The 25,099-nt window shown below is 42.2% G+C and overlaps 1 protein-coding gene across 1 annotated transcript; it reads left to right on the forward strand.

The window, feature by feature from the left end:
- The first annotated feature begins 12,652 nt into the window (after positions 1-12,652).
- On the forward strand, positions 12,653-21,533 carry bbc3 (BCL2 binding component 3). Its single transcript, XM_072392066.1, has 4 exons — positions 12,653-12,937; positions 13,898-14,264; positions 16,783-16,973; positions 19,147-21,533. The coding sequence occupies exons 2-4, from the start codon at positions 13,910-13,912 to the stop codon at positions 19,240-19,242; spliced, it is 642 nt and encodes a 213-aa protein (XP_072248167.1). The 5' UTR covers positions 12,653-12,937; positions 13,898-13,909; the 3' UTR covers positions 19,243-21,533.
- The last annotated feature ends 3,566 nt before the right edge of the window (positions 21,534-25,099 follow it).

Genomic DNA, 25,099 nt, shown 5'->3' on the forward strand with positions numbered 1-25,099 from the left:
TCATTTGGCACAGCTCAGCCTTTTCTCCCTGTTTCCCTTCCTTAAGAACGGCTTCTTGACAGCCACCCTTCCATGGAGACCATTTCTGATGAGGCTTGGGCCAACAGTAGATGGATCAGCTGAAGGTCCAGATGCATCTCTCAGGTCCTGTCAGGTCTTTGCTGGATATTTTCCTCTTTCTTAAGGACATCACTTTCAGATCCTGTTCATCTGCCGTGGATAATTTCTTACGCCTGACACTTCTTTTTTTGTCCTCCACTTGTCCAGTTTCCTCAAATGTTTTAAGGACACACTGCACACCATGCTGAGATATGCCAAGTTTTCAGCTAATAGCTCTTTGGGAGCAAATTACGTGTCTTTGTGACAGGCTGCTGGTAACAAAGAGCCTAAAGATACAATTTAAAACGGGTTTCTTTGCTAAGTTGTCTGTTTTGTGTCGACACAACACTGGTTCGTCCCTTGAGTTAGGATCCTTTTTAAAAGCTTGAATGATTCATATTTAAGTGTTAAATGATCAGGAACAAGGACTGGACTGAAAATGAGTGAAAAAGCAGCAAATGTCCAAAGAAAAACTGAAAGACCTTCAGAAAGCTGTAGAACTATTGCTCAAGACCACTTTAAAAGATAACAAGAAAGTCTGACTGCTTGGAAGCAAAACATAAAGAAAAACAACCATCCACATTTTATCTTCTGGCAACAGATCTTAGAAGACATTTTAGTGTAAAGATTCCAGGCATAAATAATAACATAACAAATGAAAAAATTCCAGTCAGTCTGGTTTCAGTAAACAAGGTTTGTATGTTGTAGCTCGTCATCATTTTCCTTCTATGCAGCTTATTGTTAGCTTTGACGTTAGCTGTAGTGTTATATCCTCATTTGTAAGTCGCTTTGTATGAAAGCGTCTGCTAAATGCATAAACATAAACATAAACATCATCACACTCTGGCTCTGGGATGGCAACAAGACTAGAAATAAAAACAGGAACTAACAGAGCTAACTTTAGCGTAATGTTCCTGTTGTGACAAACTCAGGTGTTAACTGTAACTGACCTAATCTGTATGCTACTAAGACAAAAAACATGAAAATCATACACATCTACCAAATTAGCTGTAAGATAACATCAGACAAACTGACAGATATAACAGATGATTAATTACTTAAGTGACATTTAGCCAGCTTTTGAAATCAGTCCTGCGTAAGAACGTGTTCTTTCATATTTTTACACCTGCCATAATACTTATCAGCTAACATCCAACTGCATGCTAATGTCTTAATTTTCTGTTTTTTTTCTTCAAGTTTATTTTTGTTTCTTCATTTCTTCTTTTAAATATAACGTACAAAGACTGATGACTTGATTTGACAAATATACCAAGTAACTGTCATTACATCACTAATCTCCAACCGGGAGGATGACGCACCTGTTATGAGTCTTGTTAGACTGGACGGAGTGATAACCAAGGGAGATAAGGCTGGTTGTTCTATTGGATAGCAACCAACACAATGGAGAATGAAAATAAAGGCCTGCATGCATCCCTATGATGTTCGTGCAGGGATTATCTAAGGCGTTCATGGCTATTTTTTTTATCATTTTGATTGAACTCAAGCTTATATAAGAGGTAAATATATCTCTTATTTCATAACATATTAAAAGCAACTGCAATATGTTTGTCTTTATAGCTATAAAATGCCTCATCTTTTCTCCTCCCTCACTGTGAAATAGACAAAACTCACTAAACTAACTATTATACGGCCTTGTGTTAGTGCACAGTCAAAACAAACTGCAGCTTTGTTGTCAGGCAGCGTGCTGAGTAATCACCTGATAAGATCTTATCAAACCTTCAGAAGAAACACGGACCTGCTGCCAAAGTGAAGGTGGAGACGGGCGGAGTGAGGATGGAGGACGTGCCAGACAGCCGCATCGACTACTTGTAAAACTGCTCTAATGTCACCAAGACACACAAGGTAGCCTAAAACTATACACAATGTTATTAAAAACACAAACACAACACAGTCATGAAAACATGACCTAATGTGACTCAACATGACAAAAAAATGAACCTGTAGACCTGCTTGTTGCAAAGTGGAGCATGATGTTACTTAGTATTTGACCCGAGGTGACTTTACGTTGTGGGTGTGTCTAAAGAGGAAAAGCACAGATCTAAACATCAGAATAACTTCAGAGTGTCATTTAGCTGCTGTTAGTTTCCTGGTCCTCAGATGTCCCTCTCTGGCTCAGTATCGCGCTCTGATACGGCTGAAAATATTGGAGACATTCAGGTGAAACCCGTGACTTTTGTTGCAGTGACAAATCTGCCGTTTTGACTGTACACAAGCTAACCCTACCAGCTACACCCCTTTGTCTGAAGGAAAGTTCCTCATTTAACAAGCCGTTCTGATTTTCATTTAAAAATGATGTCACTCTTTAAGTTTCCTCCGCCTCCTCTGTTAAGCCCCGCCCACTCACATCCACCCTGCTGGACGGATGAAGCCAGCTTCTGGTGGAAATGTTCGGTTGTCATCTACTGAGGAGCATTCATCTTCCATCTACCAGCAGCCTCAGAGGATATAAGAGCCCAGTGGATAAACTATATTTGAGGGTAATGTTCCAGAGGTCCCCCACCTTCTCTCATCAAGGCCAGGAGCGTCATAAAAGCCTATCCCAGCGGTCATTGGGCGAGAGGCGGGGTACACCCTGGACAGGTCGCCAGTCCATCACAGGGCCACACAGAGACTAATGAGACAAACAACCATCCACACTCACACCTAGGGACAATTTAGAGTCACCAATTAACCTAACCTGCATGTTTTTGGACGGTGGGAGGAAGCCGGAGAACCCGAAGAACCCTGAGAGAACCCACGTATACACAGGGAGAACATGCAAACTCCACACAGAACGGCCCCGGGTGGGAATATGTGGACAAATGTATTTTCACAATTCTTTCTTTGTTATAAAAAGAATCTGGTCTCCAAAAAAAACTGCTTGCTTGAATCTTTTTGAGCTCTTTCTTTATTAATTGGAATTCATTATGTGGTACAGGTCAGCAGCAACCCTCGCATGCTGGATTAATGAGGTGTTAATTATCCCGAAGGTGGTTGAAAGCGGTGGCCTGGGGCAGAGATGTGGCTCCCCTTTCACTTTGAGCCTGGATACAGGAGGCGGGGGGGTGAGCGATGAGCTCATTGTTGAGGGAGCCAAACAACAGCCTCCCCGGGGACAACATGAGAACCCTCGAGTCTCTGATCACGGAGCGAGGAAAGTGACGATGGTTTCTCTTGTTGACATAAGCAACCAGGGGTTTCGAACACGAGAGTGTCGCTGGGCAGGTTACAGTCGACGGGAAAGTTGAAAAATATCTGCTTGATTTGTCTCAGACAAAATCTAAAATATGACTGTATATTTAATAAGTTGTACTCTGAGTAATTTATACAAATTAATCATTTTATTAAGTTTATTTAAGTTGTTGTAGTAGAATTCATTTTAATATTTATATTCTATATTATTTATTTGCATATTCTTCTTATAAATTGCGTTTCATGTGCATTTGTTCGTTGAAACCTGTGCAGTCGTAACATGAGCAGTTTTCTCAGGAATTCTGCAATCTCTGCAAGACTCTGTCCTCAGACTAATTCTCTTCACCTTAAATCTGTCTCCATTAGGCGAGAATTTCACTTGTTATGTAGATGACACATTGCTGTATTTATGTATAAAGTCAGCCAGTGAGTCAAGCTAAAAGCTTAAAGGTATAAAGCCCTGGATGATGTGTGATTTCCTTCTCCTGATCATGTAGTTCGGGATGACTCCATTTCCACTTTGAGCTACTTTTGAGTCCTTTCTGTTCAGGATATGTCTTTAAACTAAATAAAAGTAATTCCTTGTCATTAGATAGCTGTCTGGAAATCTATGGGTTCCATTTGTGCCACAGATACGTTTACATGTACACTGTTTATGTCCACTGAACATGAGACAAAACATCTGTTATATCTTTGTAACTTTGGACAGTATCCCAGCTGTGGTACAACTTCACTGCCTGTTTACATTGTTAACCTGACTAAACATTTGTCATTGTCACTTGGACTTTTCTCTGTGCTTCTGTTGTGTGACGGTACTTATCTTGCTCTGTTGAGCTGTAAATAGGGGTCTGCATGGTGCTTACTCAGAGGTAATTGTCGAATGGTTGGGTTTCTACATGAGTGAACTTATCCACACATCAATACGTCCATTATGTTCTGCTCATCCTAAGTTGGGTTGTGGATGCAACGGGTTCAGGAGAGAAAGCCAGATACCTCGGCTCCCAGCTCCTCCTGAGGGATTCTGAGGTGTTCCCGACTCAGAAGGGATGAATTATCCCTCCAGTGAGCTCTGAGTCTGCTTTTTGGGCCTCAGCTCAACTCAGTTTATAAAAACGCACAAGATGCAGAGCAAAGAAAATGTAAAAGGACACAAGCAATGTTGGACATGACTGAAAATCCTCTAAAGGAGACGCTTGTATCTGCGATTTCATTCTTTCAGTCACTACTCAAATCTCGTGACCATCGGCGAGGGTTGGAACAAAGATAGACCAGTAAATTGAAAGCTTTGCCTTTTGGCTCAGCTTCCCCTTCACCACAACAAACCGGAGCAACGCCCTCATTACCGCCGATGAAGCTCCAAGTCGCCTGTCTACCTCTTGCTCCATCCTTTCATCGCTCATTGAAAACACTGAGACCCTGAAACTCCTGCTCTTGAGTGAGAGACTGTTCTGTGACCCAAGGGGGGAACTCCACCTCTTTCCTGGGGTGACTCCCGTTCCAGCTGCATCATATTCAGCTGTGGACTGCTCCAGAACCACATCATCCACAAAAAGCAGAGATGAAACCCAGAGGACCCAAAACTGAATTAAATTTAACTTATTTTGAGAGTAGCATTAACAGACTGTGTTAATTTAGTTGTTGTACATAAACTCTGACTAAATTAATCCAGAATATTCTGTTTTTTAGGCCTGTTGACCCTGCTTTGGATCCAGATTCTGACAATATTTCACCTAAATTAAAGCAGAATGGTCTTTCATAAGGAAATCAGACTTTCTTTCTGACTGAATCTGAGGTGATTTTTCATGTTCACATCCTCTCATCCAGCAGGACAAATAAAGCCAGGTGTGAGAAAACACGAAATGCTGCAGATGCACATTCTTCCACGCTGTGTTGAATCGACTTATCATAACAAGGATCTGGTTGGCTCACGTGCACTCAGGCATGATCACACACACACACCAGGTCCATCTGTCCAACTCTGAGGTAAAATAGATGAGGTAATGGTATTCATCTTCAGAGGCCTGACACCTTTTCTTCCCCCTCACAAAACCGTCCATCAGATTTCTTCCCATTACACAAGCGAGGGTTTTGTTTTCTCTGTCTCTCTATTGTTTCCTTTGTTTCTCTCTATAAACCCTGGAAACTCACACTGGATTGGCATGAGACCAGTATTCTACCAGTCAGCTGGATGGGTTACATCTCTGAGAGCCTAAAAAGGAAGAACAGCAGCTTGTCCTCTATGATTTAAAAAAGAAACACAGTAGTTTGACAGCCTAAATCAGAGACCGAATGTAATTTAATAACTGAGACTCTTCAAAGTTAGCTGTCTGTGCCTCTGCTCCGTGGTGTTCTTTAATTAATTAAAAGAAGAAGAGATTTGGCTATAAAACACTTCAGATTCGGTGTGGCGTCATCTGACCTTCACTGGAAATCCCTTAAAATAAAGCGATTTAAAGATTATTATTGGGGTATTTTCTCAGGTTTGATTCGTTTAAGATGATGCCTGTCCTAAACACAGAATCATTCAGGGTGACTTCGTCTTGTTGTTTAGTTTCAGACATGGAGATGAAGGCCAGCATGAGGCTGAAACTCAAATCTAAATAAGCTAGCTCCATACAAGGCAAACAGCTACAAAAACAACTAAACAATGTTTATATAAGATATATTAGCATTAAATACTTACTTTACAACAGAAGCCTTAGTAAAATCTTCCTATGAGAGTTGGAAACACATTCGTTATATACAGGTGTGATTAGTTTGGTCACAGCTGAAGAAATATCACCTGCAGTTTAAATGTGAATACCAGCTGAGATCGTTTGATGTTACGGCTGCTAACATCCAGTACAAAGCATCTTTATCTCCTCATCAGCACTGTTCAAACTATTGCTTTTGGCTGCTCAGATAGCTTTACCTTTTCCTGTTAACAGGTAGGTTCATACCAGGCTTTTTCTGCACCTCTGTCGTCACCTGATGACAGTCCGCTGCCTGTTTCACCTCTGAAGCCTCTTTAGCTGACAGTTATCACAACAACAGGAGATAATTTGTTTATTGCAGCTGAGAAATGAGCAAAAATACCAAAGAAAGAAGAGTTTAAGGTTCTTAAAAGGAAGAAAATGTGGAATCAATGCAGCTAAATGTTTGTTAGTGTGTATTACATTAATCATGTTATGGGGATAATTCTGGTTACATATAAACTGTATTATTACTATAAATAAGTTATTATATAATTATGCATATATGATATATTAAAAGTAGGTCATAAAACTATACCTTTAAATGTAATATCAGGTGTTAAAAGCTTCTTTAGATTATTGCTGCAGCAGCAGACAGACACAGAGTGAGTTAATATTTGACTTACGAACAACATACAGCTTAACATTTAAAAGATTATAGCTGCTCTTGGCATCCAGTGCCCGAGTGTAATGCATGCCTGGATGTGGGGAGGAGAAGTGGGATGCTGAGTGGAGGGGGTGAGCTTGAAAACGATGATGTCATTGTGGCAACCCAAACAGTGGCTCAGCTTTCAGCTGTGGGGACAAATGCTCAGCCGTTTGCTTTGGTTACTGCAAGACAAACAGCAACCAAACACACACGATGGGGATTCCTCAGACCTGTCACAGGGTTCTCATCGTGTCTCCCACCTGCTGCCAAATCTACTAACAATGAGAGGGAAGGTTTACGAGGAGGTCAAGTGCACGGCTGAAGTTTGGATGGCAGAAACAGACAGTCTTGTCCAATGAATCTGAGTTTTATAACAAAAGGTGGAAGAAAAGAGCACAAAAGGAAGATAGGTGTGATGCTACTGTCAGGATCAGAGGTTAAACGCTTGAGATGCAACGTGATGGATCAGGGTTAACAAAGATGGATGAAAAGATTTAGTCCTGAAACATGTGAATTTGTTATTTGTTGTGAATTGCACCTTTAACAAGGGAACTATGTGGTTCAGGAACTATATGGAGCTGGAATAAAGACCCGAGAGGACAGCTGAGAGGATCTCAGGGGTCTCATTCCTCTACATTCATGACATTTTCCAGGTACGCTGCCATTGTAGGGACCCTTCTCACCCCCTGTGTTTGAACTTCTACCATCAGGCGAGTGGCTCCACAGCATCAAGGTTCAGCAACAGCTTCTTTCCCCACGCTGTCAGAGTCCTGAATTGCCTGGTGCTGCACAACACTTCACTTTCATAACTGCTCAGCCCCTTAAGTCACACCACGCACATAACAGACGATAGCATCCAGCAGACAAAATCATGTGAGAACTGTCACTCCACAAAGTCCCTTTCAGCCGTTTACGCCCTCTTCCAACCCCAGGACGGCGCCGCCCTATGAGCAGCAGCCTGCTGCAGTAGCTCTGGACATGCTGTGTCTCTCCTATCAACCTCTTTTCTGCTGATCTTCTTTTTTTTTTGGTGATTTCTGGGACATTTTTTTCTGTGCTGCTCGAAGGATTCATGCTGGTTATCAATAAAGTTGGAGGAGCTAACTGAGCTTTCCAAATCCCAAATAATGTGCCCTATAAGACCCCAAATCGAGATCAGTTGAAGAGGAGACCAATAGGGTGCAGAGCAGGAACAAAATGGAGGAAAAACGTGGAGGAAGTTTAAATAATTTCTTCCTTTGATGGTCATGGGAAATATGAGATCACTGGCAGATAAAATGGAAAAGCTTGGAGCCCTGATGAAGACGCAGTGGAATATCAGGAAGGCAACGTTATATTTGTCATCAACACATGGCAGCAGCAGGAGCTCTAACACTCAGCTTCAAGACTGTACAGACAGACAGAGACTGCAGACAGGGTGGTAATATTAAAGGAGGAAGATTACAGAGCTTGTTAACAACAGATTCTGGACATGAGACACTGAGAAGGAGCGTCTCTGCACCCCAGATGTTGAACTGTTGGCTGTGATTTCTACCACAGCTTCCTCTCTGCTACACTTCAACTTTCTACATGTTTGTCAGCTGAAAATAATAATAATAATCAATACCGCAGCAATACAATTTCCCTTCACTGATTAATAAAGTTTTATTGAATTGAACTGAACTGAATTGAATTACCTCATAACATCTGCTTCCAATTCTGCAACTGGTTCTGGATCTTTTCTATTATTTTTCTAAGTGTTTAAGTGTTTTTAGCTCATGGAACAAGATTTCTATGACAGAGGACATGATAAAACCCTTCAAACAAAGCTGTTACAGTGACTGTGATCTGCTTAATCCCCTTTCACATCTTCCTCTCCTGGTGTGGTGACAGGAGATGGGATTGTTTCTCCTCCAGCTTAGTTTAGTTTACCTTAGCTTAGTTTTGTCAATACGAGTAAAAGTCTGTGAGTGAAAAAGAGTTCAGTGAAAGTTTTCAAATGAAACGAAAGTTTTCATTCAACTAAATACTAAACGTTTGACCTGCCAAGTAACACAAAGACAAACTGACAAACTAGCAACGAGTGAGGAGCAGATCGGGTTATTTAACTACAAGTGAGCTGAATGAGCAATCACCGGCCAGCAGACTGCCACACCAAGGAGAAGACAAACCAAAGGAAAGGGAGGAAAAAGATCCTAACATGCATGTAGACATGAAAATAACCGCACATGTTGTCCCACTGTATGCTATGAAAGTGTCTCTTTATACCTGCTTTACCTTCTGTTTTCAGGCACTGCTTGGTTTAGTTTAGCATGAAGCATCGTGCTTAAAAACAGCCTCAAACATCTGCCCTGCACATCTTCTTCCTGCTAACAAATGAGCTCCTTCAGCCATGAAGCAAACTTTGATGCAAACATGAAATAAAAGGGACGCAGGATTTAACAAAAAACATTAGGACTGCTTTGTAGTGAGACTGTGTTGTTATGAAACAGCTGAGGGCTGACTGTGGTGATTTAGAGGATTTGAGGATGAAGTTTGAGGGAGAAATGAAGATAAAGACTGACCTGGCTCCACTGCAGACGCGAGACACAAGGTGGCAGATCTCATTTACATGATTATCACAGCTACAGAGGTATAGATTACCTGAGTGTGTGTGTACACCTTATCTGGTGCCGACATATCGTCTCTCTCAGGCACGACTGCACTCGGGTTACAGTGAGTAACCCCTCAAAGTGCACACAGCTTGCAGGACAGTGAACAACAATGATGCTGCAGTTTGGAACCAAAATCCCGACAGGTTACTTCATCACTGGTGGCGTCGGTCACAATTTGGCACCAGCGGGTGTTTTGGGTGCTCTGTGTGTGTCCTGAAGCATGGTGTTGTGCTGCAGACCCTCTCCTGCTGAAGAAATCTACATAAACAGTCACATCCAGCATCTAAATGGCTTGCAGTGGCTTTGATTAATAACGTATCACGTAGAAGAAGGAATTAAAGAGTTGATAGTTGATTTAAGCTCATCGCTCATCTGTCTGACACATTTTATTCACACTGTTTTTGTTGCTCCAAAAAAACACTTTAGCTCCACCAAACAGGAAGATTCAGTGTGTAAAAGTGATGTGGTAACTCCTGCATGTTTTATGAAGCAGTTGTCATCACTCCTCTGCCCTTCAAAAGGTCTACAGGTCAGTTAATGAAGTCTTTGGATGATTAATGTTTACCCCAATATCAGAAATGTGTTTACTGGAAAGAAACCATCACAGAGAGGTATTTAGAGTAGAGTAACTGTTCATGCTCACTTGTATATTCACAGATAATGTTTTCCAATGCATAAAATACGTCTTTTTGATAATAAAACAGCTGGACTGTACCAGTTAAACATTGACCCTGCATCCGAAGATAATATACTGTCATCTATTTGGGATTATAGCTGGTTGTCTGAAGAAATGTACCTACCATTTATCCCAGTGACTGTTTGAAAACTAAAAGAAAAATAGACGAAAGCAGGAAGGAAAAATGACAGACACTAAAGCAACCAGATGTGATTTCTCTTGGTAACTCTTTTGCTTTCTTCATTTAGTCTGTACAAGCTGATTTGCCATCTGTTCCTGCGAAGTCTGCCTGTATCAACGCTGGCAGAGGATGTTCGTCTGGGCATGTACCTGAGAGAGGACCAACCCTGTCCTACCCAAACAAACAAGGGGGTGTGTTCCAATCTGGTGGAGGGGTCCTGAGACAAGCTGCCGTTTCCAGCTGAGCTGACCCGCAGCTCAGCTGGGCCGCCCCTGTCTCATGCCCCTCAGCTGAGGGGGATTTCAAGAAAACAATGAACTGGGGGTCAGGGGTTGAGACAGTGGGGGTTTCTGAGGTTACTTAGGATGCTAATATGATGCAGGGTTCTCAGACTGCATTTTCAACTTTTTGCTCTACTTTGTGTTGCAGCCAACAGCCTGAACGTCAAACTGTGAAGTACCAAAATCATATTAAAAAGTGAAGAACTCACAGTTAAGAAGGATGCACGAGGGCAGTTTTTGTAACAATGTATGAAACTTGACAATATCCACCAGTTAAGTGCTCAGTAAATGGTCAAATGACATTAAAGCATGTGCCAGATGTGTGTAACGGCTGAGTGCTTCGTTGGATTTAACAAAACACCCACTAATCCTGGATTCTTAATGTTTGGGTTTAGGAAGCATGTCCAAGATATTATTAATGTATCTTTTATTAAAGCTTTGATTGCTTTCTCAAAAAAAACCCACAAAAACGCTGGTTTTAGAGCCATCACTGTTAACTCAGAGGACGTAATTAACCCATAATGACCCGATAAGTCATGTTGGTAGACTTCATACTGTGGGAAAAAAAAACCTTCAAGGTTTGCAAGACAACAAATATGATAAAAGCTGGTTAAAAATATACATTCGTGTACATATTTGTGATCCACTAACATCATTTTCTCTCATGTAATGTTTCAATATAGACAAACACGTGAGCTGACTCGTTTCTTTTTCTATTTGTAGTTGGAATAAACTGCAAAAAAATGAGTTTGACAACAGTAACACGGCACCGAAATATCTGTGGCGCTGCAACAGATTCACTGGAAAGTGAAGTCTTATGATACAGCGTGATGATGTGAACCCTTGTGATGATCTCTTGGAACTGACTTTAAACTTGATTAAAACTGGGCCAATTTTTTAAAAGCTTGATCATAAAAGTCCATTTAAAACGCACAGCAATCATTTCGTTTGGTGTAAATACTGAGAAATCGTTTGCACATGACTGGGCTCCACTGGTGCTCAGTTATCTGAACGCTGTTGCTTTAAAAGTCACTGATTCTTTCGTCTTTGAGACTGAAAACAGCAGCTTGTGAATCCGATTCAACGTTTAATCGTAATCAAAGATGGTGACAATTACACCAGAGGACTTTCAGCTCCATGAACTTCTCCAACTCGTTAGTTTAATTCTATCATTTGATCTGCTTTGAGCTTTTTGAATTGATGACGTGAACCTTATCAGTTATGCTCTAAACTAGGAACAAATAGAGGAATGTGCAGGTGAGAGTGCTGGAAGCCAAAATAAAGTCAAAGATATTTAACATCTGAGTCACTTTGCCTGATCATTTTAAAACAAAACTTTCTAGGTTCAATTCTCCCTCCATGAATCACACCGATAAGGCAGGCGCTAATAGTGCTCTGAGGGCTGAATCATCGTCACTTCAAACAGGATCATTGTGAGAGTTTACAGCATCTGGAGATGTGTCAGATAGAGAAAGGAAATTGGGGTGGAGGGAGGAAAGAAGCGGTTTGTTTTTGTGTGTAGGTGGGGGTGAGAGTATGTGAGGAAATAACCAAGATTTACACAGTTACAGAGGAAGAGGAGGGGAAACACGAGAGGGCAATACGTGTCAAATCTGTAGGCTGCAACCAACAATCTCTCAGCTCTGAAGAACAAATGTAATCAGATGGTAATGTCAAAATAAATAGAAGAAGACAGGCAGCAGCATCCTGTCAGGGAGCATGTCAGCACTTGTTGTGGACGAGATGAGGAAGTCAATTTTCCAGGATAACGCTGCGGTACAGTCATAAAAAATAAAAGCCTTTTAAATTAACGAGTCAAACGTTTCTGTGCGTTTATGTGTTATAAATAAATCAGACATGACGACAAGTGACCTAAGGTGCACATAAAGTGTGACTTAATACGTACTTTCTGCTTCAGTTCGGTTTCTCATGCCGAAAATTGAGGTTATTTTTGCTTTACATTCCATCTTATGCAACATTAATTCAGCATAACAGTCAATATTTTACAAAAATGTACTCTTGTTGCCCTGTTTGATCAAACAAAGTACACATTTTTAAACGTTAACTAAGGCTAAATTTTGTAAAGGCATCGAGCTCATGCGCGCTGGTGGGTTTTATTTCAGAAAGCTCACACCGGATGTTTACTTCACTGCTTTTATTTTGACAAAATTAACGTAAAAGCAGAGGAGAGCCGCGCGGGGCCAACAGATCGCACAGACTTCAGCACAGTCCGCTGTCATTCATCTCATCGGATATTTTCGGGTTTTTTTCATGGGTTAATCTGAGTCAAACGCAGTCATTCATCGAGACAATCCAATCTGAAACCTTTGAAATGGAATGACACCTTTTCCAAAGAGTGAACCGTAACATCTTGTGAGCCGTCGCCGGTTTTCGCCGCTTGTTTTTGGCACGTTTTTATCCTCTCTGATGTCCAGTTCTCACCGCCGGCTTCAGACCTGCAGACAGCCTCACCACGGATCGTCACATACACCAAGTAAGCGTTTCAACTCTTTAGTTTTTACTATTTATTTGCCCGCTGCAGGAGTTGGCAGACAATCTTGACTATGCAAAGTTGCATCATCTGCCCAGCTGTTGGAGAAAAGCTGCGCTGTCATTTCCAGCTGAATGACAATTATATTTACACCCTATTGGCTTATATTTCCTCGCATTTAATGTCGTTTAACGAGGGACCCGCATTTATAATATATATAGCATCGACGGGACACCCTGAAATGTATGTTTGATGGTCAGTATTTTGTCAAACCTTTGGCGGTGCTTTGTGACAGACTTGTCCAGACATGTTGGGTCAAGAAGTGCAGAGAAAATTAAACAAAAAAACGTGGAAAAACGGTGTTTTGAAACGTTAAAGGAAGCATCTTAGATTGGAAAGTGTTATGTGAACCGCACAGGGATTTCCAAAACCAGACATTAAGAAACGCTGGGTCGTTGTTAAATATGGAAATTCCGACGTTTTGCTGAGAAATACAAACTAAGAGGAAAAAACGACAATAATCGCGCGTCGACGTTTTTTTTTTTCTCACCGTCTCGCTGTTTTTCTGGCATATGAACCTTGATATTTTCTTCACTGCCACGCGCCTCCTCTCTTTACTGTGTGCGTACACGCGTGCGTCCATCCTCGTGCTCAGAGATGCACGGATTTGTTTACAAACAGTCTCATGCTGAAGAAGCGGCGCCGCTGCTGCCCCCTGGCGGCTGACAGAGGAATGTAGGTCGGTAGGTCAAACTGTTGTAAATCAGAGGAAATTAAGCGAAAATTAGATTAGTGGATTCGAGTTTTTCAGTCTTTAAACCACTTATTTTTACACGAGAAGTGAACAAACAGTTTGTTGTGTTTGAGTTGTTTTTTTAGCCATCACATTTTGCTTTGATTTAAAGTCAGTTTCTTATGTTTTGCGCATATTATTGAAGCTGTGTATTTATTTGTATGATTTAGGCTACTACTGAGATGGCCCGTGCAGAGACCATCGAGACAGTTGCAGAAAGTGGAGGAGGAGGAGGAAATGGTCCTCTTCCTCGCCACAACGCCTGCTGCATGGTGCTGCCTCGACCCCTACACGCCTGGCCCAACCTGCTCACCACGACTCCCAGCAACACCAGCACCAGGGCCGGCGTCGGTGCCACACATCCCCACCACAATCTGGACCCTTTCCACGCCCTTTACCTGTCATACCCGCTACCTTACGCCCTCACAGAGGGTCAGGACGAGACCCAAACTCACCCTTCACCATCACCAACGGCCCCACTTTCGCCGCTCTGCAACCGGAGGGAGGAGAGCGGCGACTCGTCAGAAGAGCAGTCGGGTAGGTTCATGATAATTACTCGCAGCGCTGTCGGGGTCATATAATCATAAGAGTTTAGCATAGTCTTGTGTCAAAATCGCAGGAGTTAGCTAAAAGAGGGGAAAGCAGGAAGTGTCACACCAGCATCTGTATCAGAGCACGTCGGTGATATTTAAGTGTGTCAGCAGCTGCAGGGAAAGAGCTGATCTAAGGTTCCTGCGGCAGGAGGTGCAAAGTGCAGGTGAGCAGGTTGGACTGCTGTGAAACTGGAAAACCTCAGATGTGACTCGAGGACAAGGAGCAGTTTGCCTTTTGGACCCCCACCATAAGTAAACACAAACGTTATCAGCCAGCTGGAGAGTTTCGGTTATGTGAGCACTGCTTTGGAGCTTTTATTACCATGACGGGGTTTGTTTGAGCACGGCTGATGGGGGCTTGGTTGGCAGGTGGAGGAGTTGGGACAGCATGAGACGATGAAGAGGAGATGTGGTACACAGGGATGAACATGTGACTCAGATTGGCCTTGAAACCAGACTGTAAACCGCCCAAACCGGTTCTGCTCTCCAGACATTGTGTGATATCCAACATGAGGCAGGATTATTGATAGGAAACTTGTGCATTATTAAAAAGGATCATTTAAACGACTAGTGCTCAGTAATGAAAGTTTGATGGAAGTGGAAGCTTATTCTCCTGCTGTCACTTAAGATAAGATGTCTATGAGTTGTTTAATTGAGCCACTGTGTTGGGACAGATTTCTAACAATGTAAACAGATACTTTCCTCCTCCTCCCCCCCCCCCCCTCACCTCCTCCCTCAGCTGTGGGTCAGCTGTGCATGCAGGCATGTTCAGACTTGTCCTCTGCACCCTGGCAGCAATAAAGAAACAGTCTGCAGCATTTCCTCTCCCTCTCAGCCAAGTCAGTTCATGAGTTTTAGTGAAGCTTTTTGTCAGCCTGCAGGCCGCTGAGCTCGGCTCAGAAATGTTTCCTCAGGTTGTTTCCAGCTAAAACAGTCAGATCCAGAAACCTCGGGTTAGTCTACAAATCAAAGTCAGATTCTGATCAAGTGAACGTTTTGTCCGATGAGTAAGTAAGTTTATCCTAATTAATCTACCAGCCAGTTAACTAATAAACTCAAGTGGTTTAACATACTGTAATCAGGTTAATGTGTTAGTTTTCTTCTGCCAGTTTGTACTTTAACTTGTATTGCATTTAAATTAGTTTAATGGCACAGTTTTTTGTAAAGTATTAATTATTGGGAGAGACACTCAGCTCTGTTTCCCCTTGTTAGAATATCTGTTTTTATTTTTGATGCACCCCACCCAACAACCAGCCCACCCCTCCGCCTCTCCTGGCTCTCTTGACTGGTCAAGGGGTCTCGCTGTCACCTTGTCAGCCTGTCAGGTTCATCACAACCCCCCCCATTTCCCTTCACTCGTCCTATCACATCTCAGACCCCCACCCCAGTCCCCGCTCTCTCCTCCAATCACAAGCAGAGGCCTCCAGGAGCACTGCCTCTGAGTTACCTTGGCAACAGGCCAGGGTTTTCCTGTTTGTTTGGGTTTTTCTCTACCGCTCTCATTTTCTCCCTCGCTGTCTGTCTAGTCACCTGCATCTTTAAAGGATCAGTTGTAATCCTCCTAGCAGAGCAGACGCTGTGGTTGTGGCAGCTCGAGTTGTGGTTGGCGCAGGCGTTCAGCTCTGTGCTGGCGAAAGGGGTCTTTTCAAAGTCCGGGGGTCCAAATGAGTGTAGAACAGGATATTGCCCACACACAGTGTCAAAAAAATACAAATTGATGTAATGTATCTAAAGAAAAAGAAAAGAAATATGACTCCATGGAAAGAATGAGCAGCAGAAATGCAGATGATGTGATTGTGATGCTTTATCTCCTCCATCTATTCTAAAAAAATGGGAAATAAACAAGCAAGCACACATAAATAGATAATTAAATGAATAGTGTGTCCAAAGGAATAAAAACAGGCTGTAATTAAGAGCGCAGGCACATCAGCTCTCATAAAATCTTTGGCTGGTAAAGACCAAACAGAAGGTTTGGGTATTTGTTAATTAAGAAAAACACTCTGTAAACACACAAAAAACAGAACCAATCCATACCAGACTTATTAAGCAGATTAAAAGATTACTCTCCCAAATTCCATGAAGAGGAGAATAAGTCACTGTCAGCCCGTCAGGCTCCTTAAGGAATGTCTGTGTGGGAACAGCAGTAACTCTTATTAATATGACTGAAGTTTAAACCTGTTGTTTGTAGATGAAGAAAACTCATGTCACCAGTTCCTGTTCTTCCAGGTTCAGCAGCAAAAGGGTCAATTTCACCACGTGTGTTTTTCTCACATGTGAGAACAAAATGCTGTTTATTTAATGTTTAAATCATTTATAAGTTCAGCTTATCCCAGCTGTTCCCTGGGATGAGCGTTTTTATCTAAAGAAACAGATGCAGAGACAACATGTTGAAATAAAACAAAATGAGAATGAGCTTGAAACAGCGAGTTTTCTGAATGTATTTTGGCCTCTTTGTTCTGCAGATTCGAACCCAGAGGAGAACCAGAGTCCCTCCAGCCGGCAGGGGGCTCTGCCCGACCTGCTGCCCCAAAACGAGCACCCATCCTGGGCTTCATCGCAGGCACAGGCGGTGCAGGAGATGGAGATCAGGAGAGTGGCCAACCAGCTGAGGCTGATTGGTGATGAATTTAATGCCACAGTCCTCCGCAGAGCGGTGAGTAGACGGATGTGTGTGAAGCTCATGTGCGCCACACACACTCCTGTTACGAATGAGGCGTTGGCTGTTACACAAGCTGAAAATGACTTTGTGTTGAGTTGAAATGAGGATGCAAGTGTGAAGTGTTTTCTTGTCTTTGAACACAGCACAGTTGCATTGATCCCTCCTCTCATATCTAACACACACACACACACACACACACACACAGGCCTCATCAGGCCAGTTTGTGTCTGCATAGGTGAACGTGTGGCTTTGCAATTACATTTAATTGCACGTGTTTGTGGGTGTAAGAGGCAGCGAGGAAGACGGATCAATGTTTGTGTGTGTGAGAGTGAATCAGTGATATCTGTCTGCTGCCCCGGGTTTCTTTCTTGGATTCATTCTTCCTGCTTTACCTTTAATTTTCTTTCTTTCTTCGCCTGATAATCTCACACTTTCTTTACCTTTCACCCTCTTTCTGCACAGAAATGTCTCAGATGGCCTCCTTCCTTTGTCTGGTCTCTTTATCATTGTCAATAACTTTATTCACCTTCTAAATGGTAAAATAAACTTTATTGAGATCAACAAAGCTCAGCAATGATCCATTTGCTCCTAAACTCACAGATTACATGACAGCACATATTCCCCTGCTGTCTGTTTCCTCTGATTGTTTCTTTATCTCACCCTCTCGTGCTCTTCCCTCCCTCTGTGCTCTTGATCGCGTGAGGAGTTGGCAGCAACCCTCCCTCCCCCCACCAAACACACACACCTCCCTCCTGCTCTTTCCCTCTCCATCCCGCCGCCTTATGCACATAAACAAAGATGACGTCACCTACCCTCGGCTCTCACTCAGACATTGATTGCACACTCCACCAGGATGCAGCAGCCCGTCTGCAGACATGTGTAGCAGGTTTACAGCTGTTTCCTGCTCCGTCTCTCTGCTGCGTGCGTGAGAGGAAATTTATGAAATTGTGTGTGTGGGATGTTTACAACCTGCCAAAAGCACTGTCGGGCACTTTTCTAAATGAGCAGTTTGAAACACAACGAGCGACGGATGGCATTTGTACAGGCAGGAGGAGGGAGGATAACCACAGGCACGAGAGGTTCAGGGAGTTCAGAGTAACATCATCTGTTCATTGTCAGGCTTGGGTCAGCTGAGGATTCCTCATCATTCATGCCTTTTTCTCTCGGTCAAACATTTTTCTCTTGACCTTCAGTTCTATGACTTTGAGTTTTTATTTTTACACTTACAGTGCTGCACAAAATCCCAATGAGTTTTTGTTATGAGCTCCTTTATTCTCCAACTCAGCCTGAACCCTCTGAGAAGCTTTCTGCCATTTCTTTAAGGAGTCTTCAGGAATAGTTCTCCAGGCTTCTTGAAGGACATCCCAAAGCTCTTCTTTGGATGTGGGCTGCCTTTTGTTCCGTTCTCTGTCAGATGATCCCACACTGCTTCAATAATGTTGAGGTCCGGGCTCTGGGGAGGATTCATCCCTCCATAAGACCTGCTGCCACTGATTTTCAGTCCACTTCTTGTGTCATTTGGCACAGCTCAGCCTTTTCTCCCTGTTTCCCTTCCTCAAGAATGGCTTCTTGACAGCCACCCTTCCATGGAGACCATTTCTGATGAGGCTTGGGCCAACAGTAGATGGATCAGCTGAAGGTCCAGATGCATCTCTCAGGTCCTGTCAGGTCTTTGCTGGATTTTTTCCTCTTTCTTAAGGACATCACTTTCAGATCCTGTTCATCTGCTGTAGATAGTTTTTTTAGGCCTGACACTTCTTCTTTTGTCCTCCACTTGTCCAGTTTGCTCAAATGTTTTAAGGACATACTGCACACCTGAGATATGCCAAGTTTTCAGCTAATAGCTCTTTGGAATCACCTTGTTGCTGCAGAAATCCTATTTTCTGTCTGTCAAACTGTGTTATCTTTGCTGTTTTTCATAGATTAAACTAAAGAAATGGGAACAAATGATGTGTCTTTGTGACAGGCTGCTAGCAACAAAGTGCCTAAAGATACAATTTAAAATGGTTTCTTTGCTAAGTGTCGACACAACACTGGTTCATCCCTTGAGTTAGGAGCCTTTTTAAAGCTTTAATGATTCATTGTAAAAAAAAAAGTGAATTATTTTGCATCCTGAATAGTCAGACGTGTTTATTTGGACTAACATTTCTCTCCGTCTCTTTCGCAGCTCGTCGCTCCTCACTGGCAGGACTGGAGAGACGTCTGCAGGGGACTTCTCAACTTCATCACCCAAACACTCAGCACTCTCTACAGGCTCACGTAGAGCGCCGCAGGGCACGCTTTTACATTCTGGGCGTCACCACTGGCTGATGTGTTTCTGCCTGTGAGCGATACAAACCCAGCAGGTTGCTGGATCCTGGAGGTGTAACATGGCTTGAAATCAAACCTTAGAGGGAAGAAAAGAAACTGGACAGATGAGATCAGGAGCCGAAGGTGTTGGCGCCGCCGGTGGATTGGATCTGGCTGCTTCCTGTGGAAACTGGCCGACAGTCTGCTGGTACAGACTGCTGCTGACTGGCTGACGGTCGCTACTTGTATATTTTGTAAAATGATTTTGTTTTTGTGCTTGTCGTGTCTCGGGGGTCGGCTCCTTATGTAGCAGGCGTGAGTCGGTGTGTGTTTGTGTTGCACGAATGGAAGATTCGGGATGAGAGCTGAAATTTCAGACATTTTTTCAAATTTGGGTTTCCACCACTGTTTTGGACATGAATTCCCTAATTGTCCTTTTCATTTAGCTTTGATAGCAGCCGTCAGACATATGATTTATGTCCAAATTGATTGAATGGTCTTTATTTATAACTTATAACTCAGCCCCTCTGACCTTCTGGCTAAAACTAATTCTCACAGACACGGTTTGACTGCACATTTTGCCGTTGTGTCTTTATTCTGCATCGGGTGTTCTTTCACTGTGGAGCAAAGCACAAAGTGAACTTCTCCACCAAATCTGAACCGGCTTCATTTCGATGTGCCTTTCTGCTTGGCGCTCCGCTGAGGCTTCATCTCCAACACCACGACAATCATCCACACACACAACAAGTGAAACACGCCGTCTTTCAGTGCTTCCTGTTCCAGCGTCAGCGCAGCACGAATTCATTCGACACAGTTCCTTCGGCCGGAGTTTGGAGCTGGCAACAGTGTTCGTAGTTTCTTGGTCAGCTGTAAATAGTCCTTTTTGGAAGATTAATCTAATTTATCCAAATGTTTTCATGGACTTTAAAAGTACTTATGAGGGTTTGAGAGTTTACCGTTTGGGATTTTTTTTCATTTTCTATATCTGAGCGGCCCTCCTCAACATTAGAGCAAGAATTTAAATCCAGTGGATTTGAGAAGGTATTCCATGAGTTCGAGAAGAAAGATATATATCATTTGGATCTTTTAATTGTTGAAAAGTATTGGATGATGTTGTAAAATGACCCCTTTTGGTTGTGCGATGATTTTCATGGTAGTTTAAGAGAACGATGATTGCTCATATTAAGAGTGTAATTTATTCTGGAAGTCAGCCTATCTGTAGCTCCTTGAAGGTTCTTGTTTTTCATTTATTATGTAAATGTATTTATTTTTTCTTACATTCCTGATCAAAACTGACTTAATCTGTACTTGAGTTGTAACTGTTAAAACAGAGATGGAGTTACAGCTGGTGACGACGTTTGTTCATCCGTCACTCGCTATGATAAAAACATTTAACAGTAAGCTTTAACGCTTATTGTTATGAACAACCTTTGTCATATTGCAGCTTTTCGGTGTCACAGACCCCCCCGACAAACTGAAAGCGGGGCATTACCTGGTGATAAGACGGAAAAGTACCCAAATTCTCCTTTTAGACCCTTTAAAGCACAAAGAAGAGCGAATCAGGCACCACCAGCTCATAGCAATACTTGAAGTGTTTGTTTAACAGCTTAAAATGACTGAAGTGAAATCTCACCTGAATATCAGGTTCTGTTGTACATTTAATGACACATTTTTCAGGCTGTGACAGGTGGAACTGGTAGAGTTGCTGGCGCTGAACATGCTAAACATACAGGTTTATTTACTGTAATGTTCACGAGTCCTCTTAAGGGAAATTTCAGCTTTTTATTTCAGGAATTGTGAGCGTTAGGCGACGTCATGCAGGTTTTGTTTTATACGGCTCCCATTCTGCCTTAGTTGCGCTGTTCTTTTTGGGGCATCTTTGAACCATTTTATGTGTAAAGTCAGGATGATGCTGCAGCCTGAGGATGCTATGCTAACGCGTGGCTGAGCCGAGATCAAACTGCTGGCATGGTGCAAACTCATTTACTGCTTGTACTTATGCTGGTTCGTCAGCAGCACTTCAAACCACGTCCGGCGGTCATTTGACCTGCAGGTGATCCGCAGTAGCTCTTTCTCCTGGTTGTTCCTGCTTAATGAGCGTTCACTTCCTGGTTGGACGCTCGCCTCCTTCCTGCCAGCGGAGCTCAGTGTCAGTGACATGCAGTGTGTATTTGCTGTTTTTCAACCTTTTTCTATTGTAAAATTTCCACATGAATTTTGTATGTTTCTTTTTTTATACAATAAAGATAAGAATAAATAAATGTACTTGTTTGGTGCTTCATTTTTGGCTTTGAGGAGTGTGTAGGAGGGAGAGTGCATCGTATGGAAGTGAAACTGAATATATTGGCAATATTTTTAGAATTTTAAATTGAACATGTAACCTTTCAGTCAAGTCAGGGTATATTTGAGCATTAAAAAAGGGTTTTTAAAGTATTTACAGGCATTAGTTTGTGTGACTCACTCATTAAGATACAGGTATAATTTGCTCAGATTCATCAGGATTTGAGGTGTAACTAATTACATTTACTCAAATCTGAGGTACTTGTAGTGTACTTTTCAGTCTTTTCATGCTAATTTCGACTTAATAATAATATCGCCTCACTGTTTTTTTTACTCAGCCTCCTTTACAGACTGAGCACAGAAAATACATAAAGAGCTTGTACAATTCTTACATTTGCAGTTGATTGAGTACAGCTGGAACAGTTTGTGTCCTCATAAATTAGACAAATTACTAAAATTTAGTTGCATATGGGGATAAAATGATTAAAAATGAGCTCCAGCTCATCAAAGAACAGTAAAATCTGATTTTTACACATTAATAACACATTAGTTATAAGTCAGGGACATTGTTCTACACTGATAATATTTACTCTTAATACTTTAAGTAATTTTTGTGGTATTATCTTTGATTAAGTAATACTTACACTGCAGGACTTTTATCTGTAACAGAGTACTTTCACAGTATTGGTCCTTTTCAAGGATATTAATCCTTTTCCCTCTGCAGAACTTAAAGGAACTCACAATGACAGCAAAACTTTCTGAAACCCTAAAACAGAATAAGAAGCGTTTATGTAATAGAAAAAAACATCTATATGTTGCAACCCTGCAGTCACCCGCGAAGTGACTCCACACTGAAAGAGACGGAGGTCATCTCACCAAACTACCAAACAGGATAATTACAGACTTGATTCTATTTAGGGATGAACTACAGTGTGTAGAAATAATTGAACAGATAATATCCATTTAATTAACCTCTACGATGTGCAGACATTTCACAGTTCAGAGCATTCCTCTTCAGTTTTCTGCCACGGGTTCAGATTTGGGTTAAAGTTGCTCAGAAGCTGATGCTGTTCTGCAGATGTTTACAGATGTTGGTGGGTCTGAAGAGAGCGCAGCAGCCCTGTTGATCTGAGTCACAGCAGGTGGACAGACATCACAGCTGTCTCTGTCACATCTGGAGCGCTCCACAGATCAGCAGACAAGGTCGAGACACACCAGCACGTCACAGGTGTTTCCAGTGATTATCAACACAGCACTCTGGCACATGCTGTGCAGCAAACTACACACCCGAGAACATGTTTTGATGCCCTTTAAGAGGCCTTGACTTACTTGTGTTTTTTTTAATTGTTACGATTTCATGGAGATAAGCGGAAGTTTGTCACACAACAGCTTTAAAGCAGAGCTACATCAAGAGAACAGGGGTGCTGGAATGCATTTTTACTTTTAATTAAGGTTTTCTATCACTTTATATGATGAAATAATAAAAACAAATGCTCAGCTGCAGCTGTTAAAACAACAAGAGCAATAAAACCGACACATGACAGCTTTACTTAACAGCGTCGTAAAAAAAAGAACAGGTTGTAGTGAGTCATCTTTATCTGATTGGCTCAAACCTTTGACGTCAAGAGAGTTTTGTTGTTTACTTTCCATTTCAGAGTTTGTTTCTTTGGCTGCCACTCCTGACCGATACAGCACACAGTGTTTGTAATGACAGCCACATTCAGCGTCCCTGATCAGTTTCAGGTAAATCTCCCAGCTTTCTGATATGGTACAGCTGTAAAATACCTCGAATCCATGAGCAGAGCTCATGGTGTTTATTCGTAACAACAGAAACCAAAACAAACTACCAGGAAAATAAGCTTTTTTCTTTGTGTCAGTAATGAATTCAACCTTTTGGGGCTAACTAGGTGCCGTTTGCCATCATCTGTGGAGCAAACGAGTCAACTATTTGTGAAATAATCAGAGCATTAATCTGCAATTATATCATGATTTCTTATTTAAGTTGATTTAAGGAGAGAAGCTAAAACTTTCCAGCCTCTCAAAAGTGAGGATATAGAAGGTTTGAGTAATAAAAAAAATCCTTTTACACATTTTTCTCTGCAAAGGAATATTCAGGAGTTTAATCCCACTAAATGCTAATTCTAATTTGATCGACAAAGACATGAAAGATACCTGCTGGCATCTGTTACTGAGCCAACAGGCAGCATTGGGACTAGATTTCCTCCCTTAAACTGCTCTGCAGAAGGAGCCAATCACGCAGCCCTCAGAGCAAACTCAGGGATCTGATTGGTGGCAACAAGAGGCACTTGTTTTTTATTTTCTGCTGCCAAGTGGAGGCAGAGAGAGTGACCACACAGCAGGGGCAAATGACTGAGATTAAACTGAGTGCAGGAGAAGGAAAATAAGTACGAGGAAGTGCACGAACGAAAGAGATGCCGAGCGTACGTAAAAGAAGAACGAGGGAAGAGGAAGAGATGGTTTGCAGTCCTGAGTGTATGAAAAGTGGAATGAGTGTGTGCTGGCAGATAGGAGGTTAGGTTTAATTAAAGGGGCAGAATGAGTTTAAAGGGGTATTTAGTTAATAATCCCTTTTCCTAATCCCAGGAAAAGAGCAGTGGCACCCCGGCCTGCCTAATCACTCCACTGGTTTCAGCTCAATGCTGCACTTGTTTTGGTGCTCAGCAGTCCTCAACCAGCTGTAACATGACTCCAACCAGAAGATTACGGTCTCTCCTCAGATGTAGTGATGGATACCATATTCCATCTGGCTTTCCCTCAGTCAGTATCATTCTCTCTGCTCTCAGCTGCTCCGTGTTGAACTCCAGTAAATGAACCCAGTTCCATCTTAATCTAAAGAAAGTTACACATCAAAAGCCTTGATCCACCCTACGTTTCTTTATATATTGATGGAAAAGAACAGAAAATATGTGTGGTGGTTTATTGAAACATGTCTGAGCTCCTTTATTCTCCAACACAGCCTGAACCCTCTGAGACAAGCTTTCTGTCATTTCTTTAAGGAGTCTTCAGGAATAGTTCTCCAGGCTTCTTGAAGGACATCCCAAAGCTCTTCTTTGGATGTGGGCTGCCTTTTGTTCCGTTCTCTGTCAGATGATCCCACACTGCTTCAATAATGTTGAGGTCCGGGCTCTGGGGAGGATTCATCCCTCCATAAGACCTGTTGCCACTGATTTTCAGTCCACTTCTTGTGTCATTTGGCATAGCTCAGCCTTTTCTCCCTGTTTCCCTTCCTTAAGAACGGCTTCTTGACAGCCGCCCTTCCATGGAGACCATTTCTGATGAGGCTTGGGCCAACAGTAGATGGATCAGCTGAAGGTCCAGATGCATCTCTCAGGTCCTGTCAGGTCTTTGCTGGATTTTTTCCTCTTTCTTAAGGACATCACTTTCAGATCCTGTTCATCTGCTGTAGATAGTTTTTTAGGCCTGACACTTCTTCTTTTGTCCTCCACTTGTCCAGTTTCCTCAAATGTTTTAAGGACACACTGCACACCATGCTGAGATATGCCAAGTTTTCAGCTAATAGCTCTTTGGGA

This window comes from Leuresthes tenuis, unplaced genomic scaffold (assembly GCF_036924035.1).
Source record: "Leuresthes tenuis unplaced genomic scaffold, fLeuTen1.0.hap1 SCAF_9, whole genome shotgun sequence".
NCBI classification, from domain to species: domain Eukaryota; kingdom Metazoa; phylum Chordata; class Actinopteri; order Atheriniformes; family Atherinopsidae; genus Leuresthes; species Leuresthes tenuis.

Bases quoted from the DNA above. Each gene is read 5' to 3' on its own strand.
- bbc3 (XM_072392066.1), top strand. From the start codon at position 13,910: ATGGCCCGTGCAGAGACCATCGAGACAGTTGCAGAAAGTGGAGGAGGA. The intron at 14,265-16,782 runs GTAGGTTCATGA...TTTGTTCTGCAG, and splicing joins CTCGTCAGAAGAGCAGTCGG to ATTCGAACCCAGAGGAGAAC. The intron at 16,974-19,146 runs GTGAGTAGACGG...TCTCTTTCGCAG, and splicing joins CCACAGTCCTCCGCAGAGCG to CTCGTCGCTCCTCACTGGCA.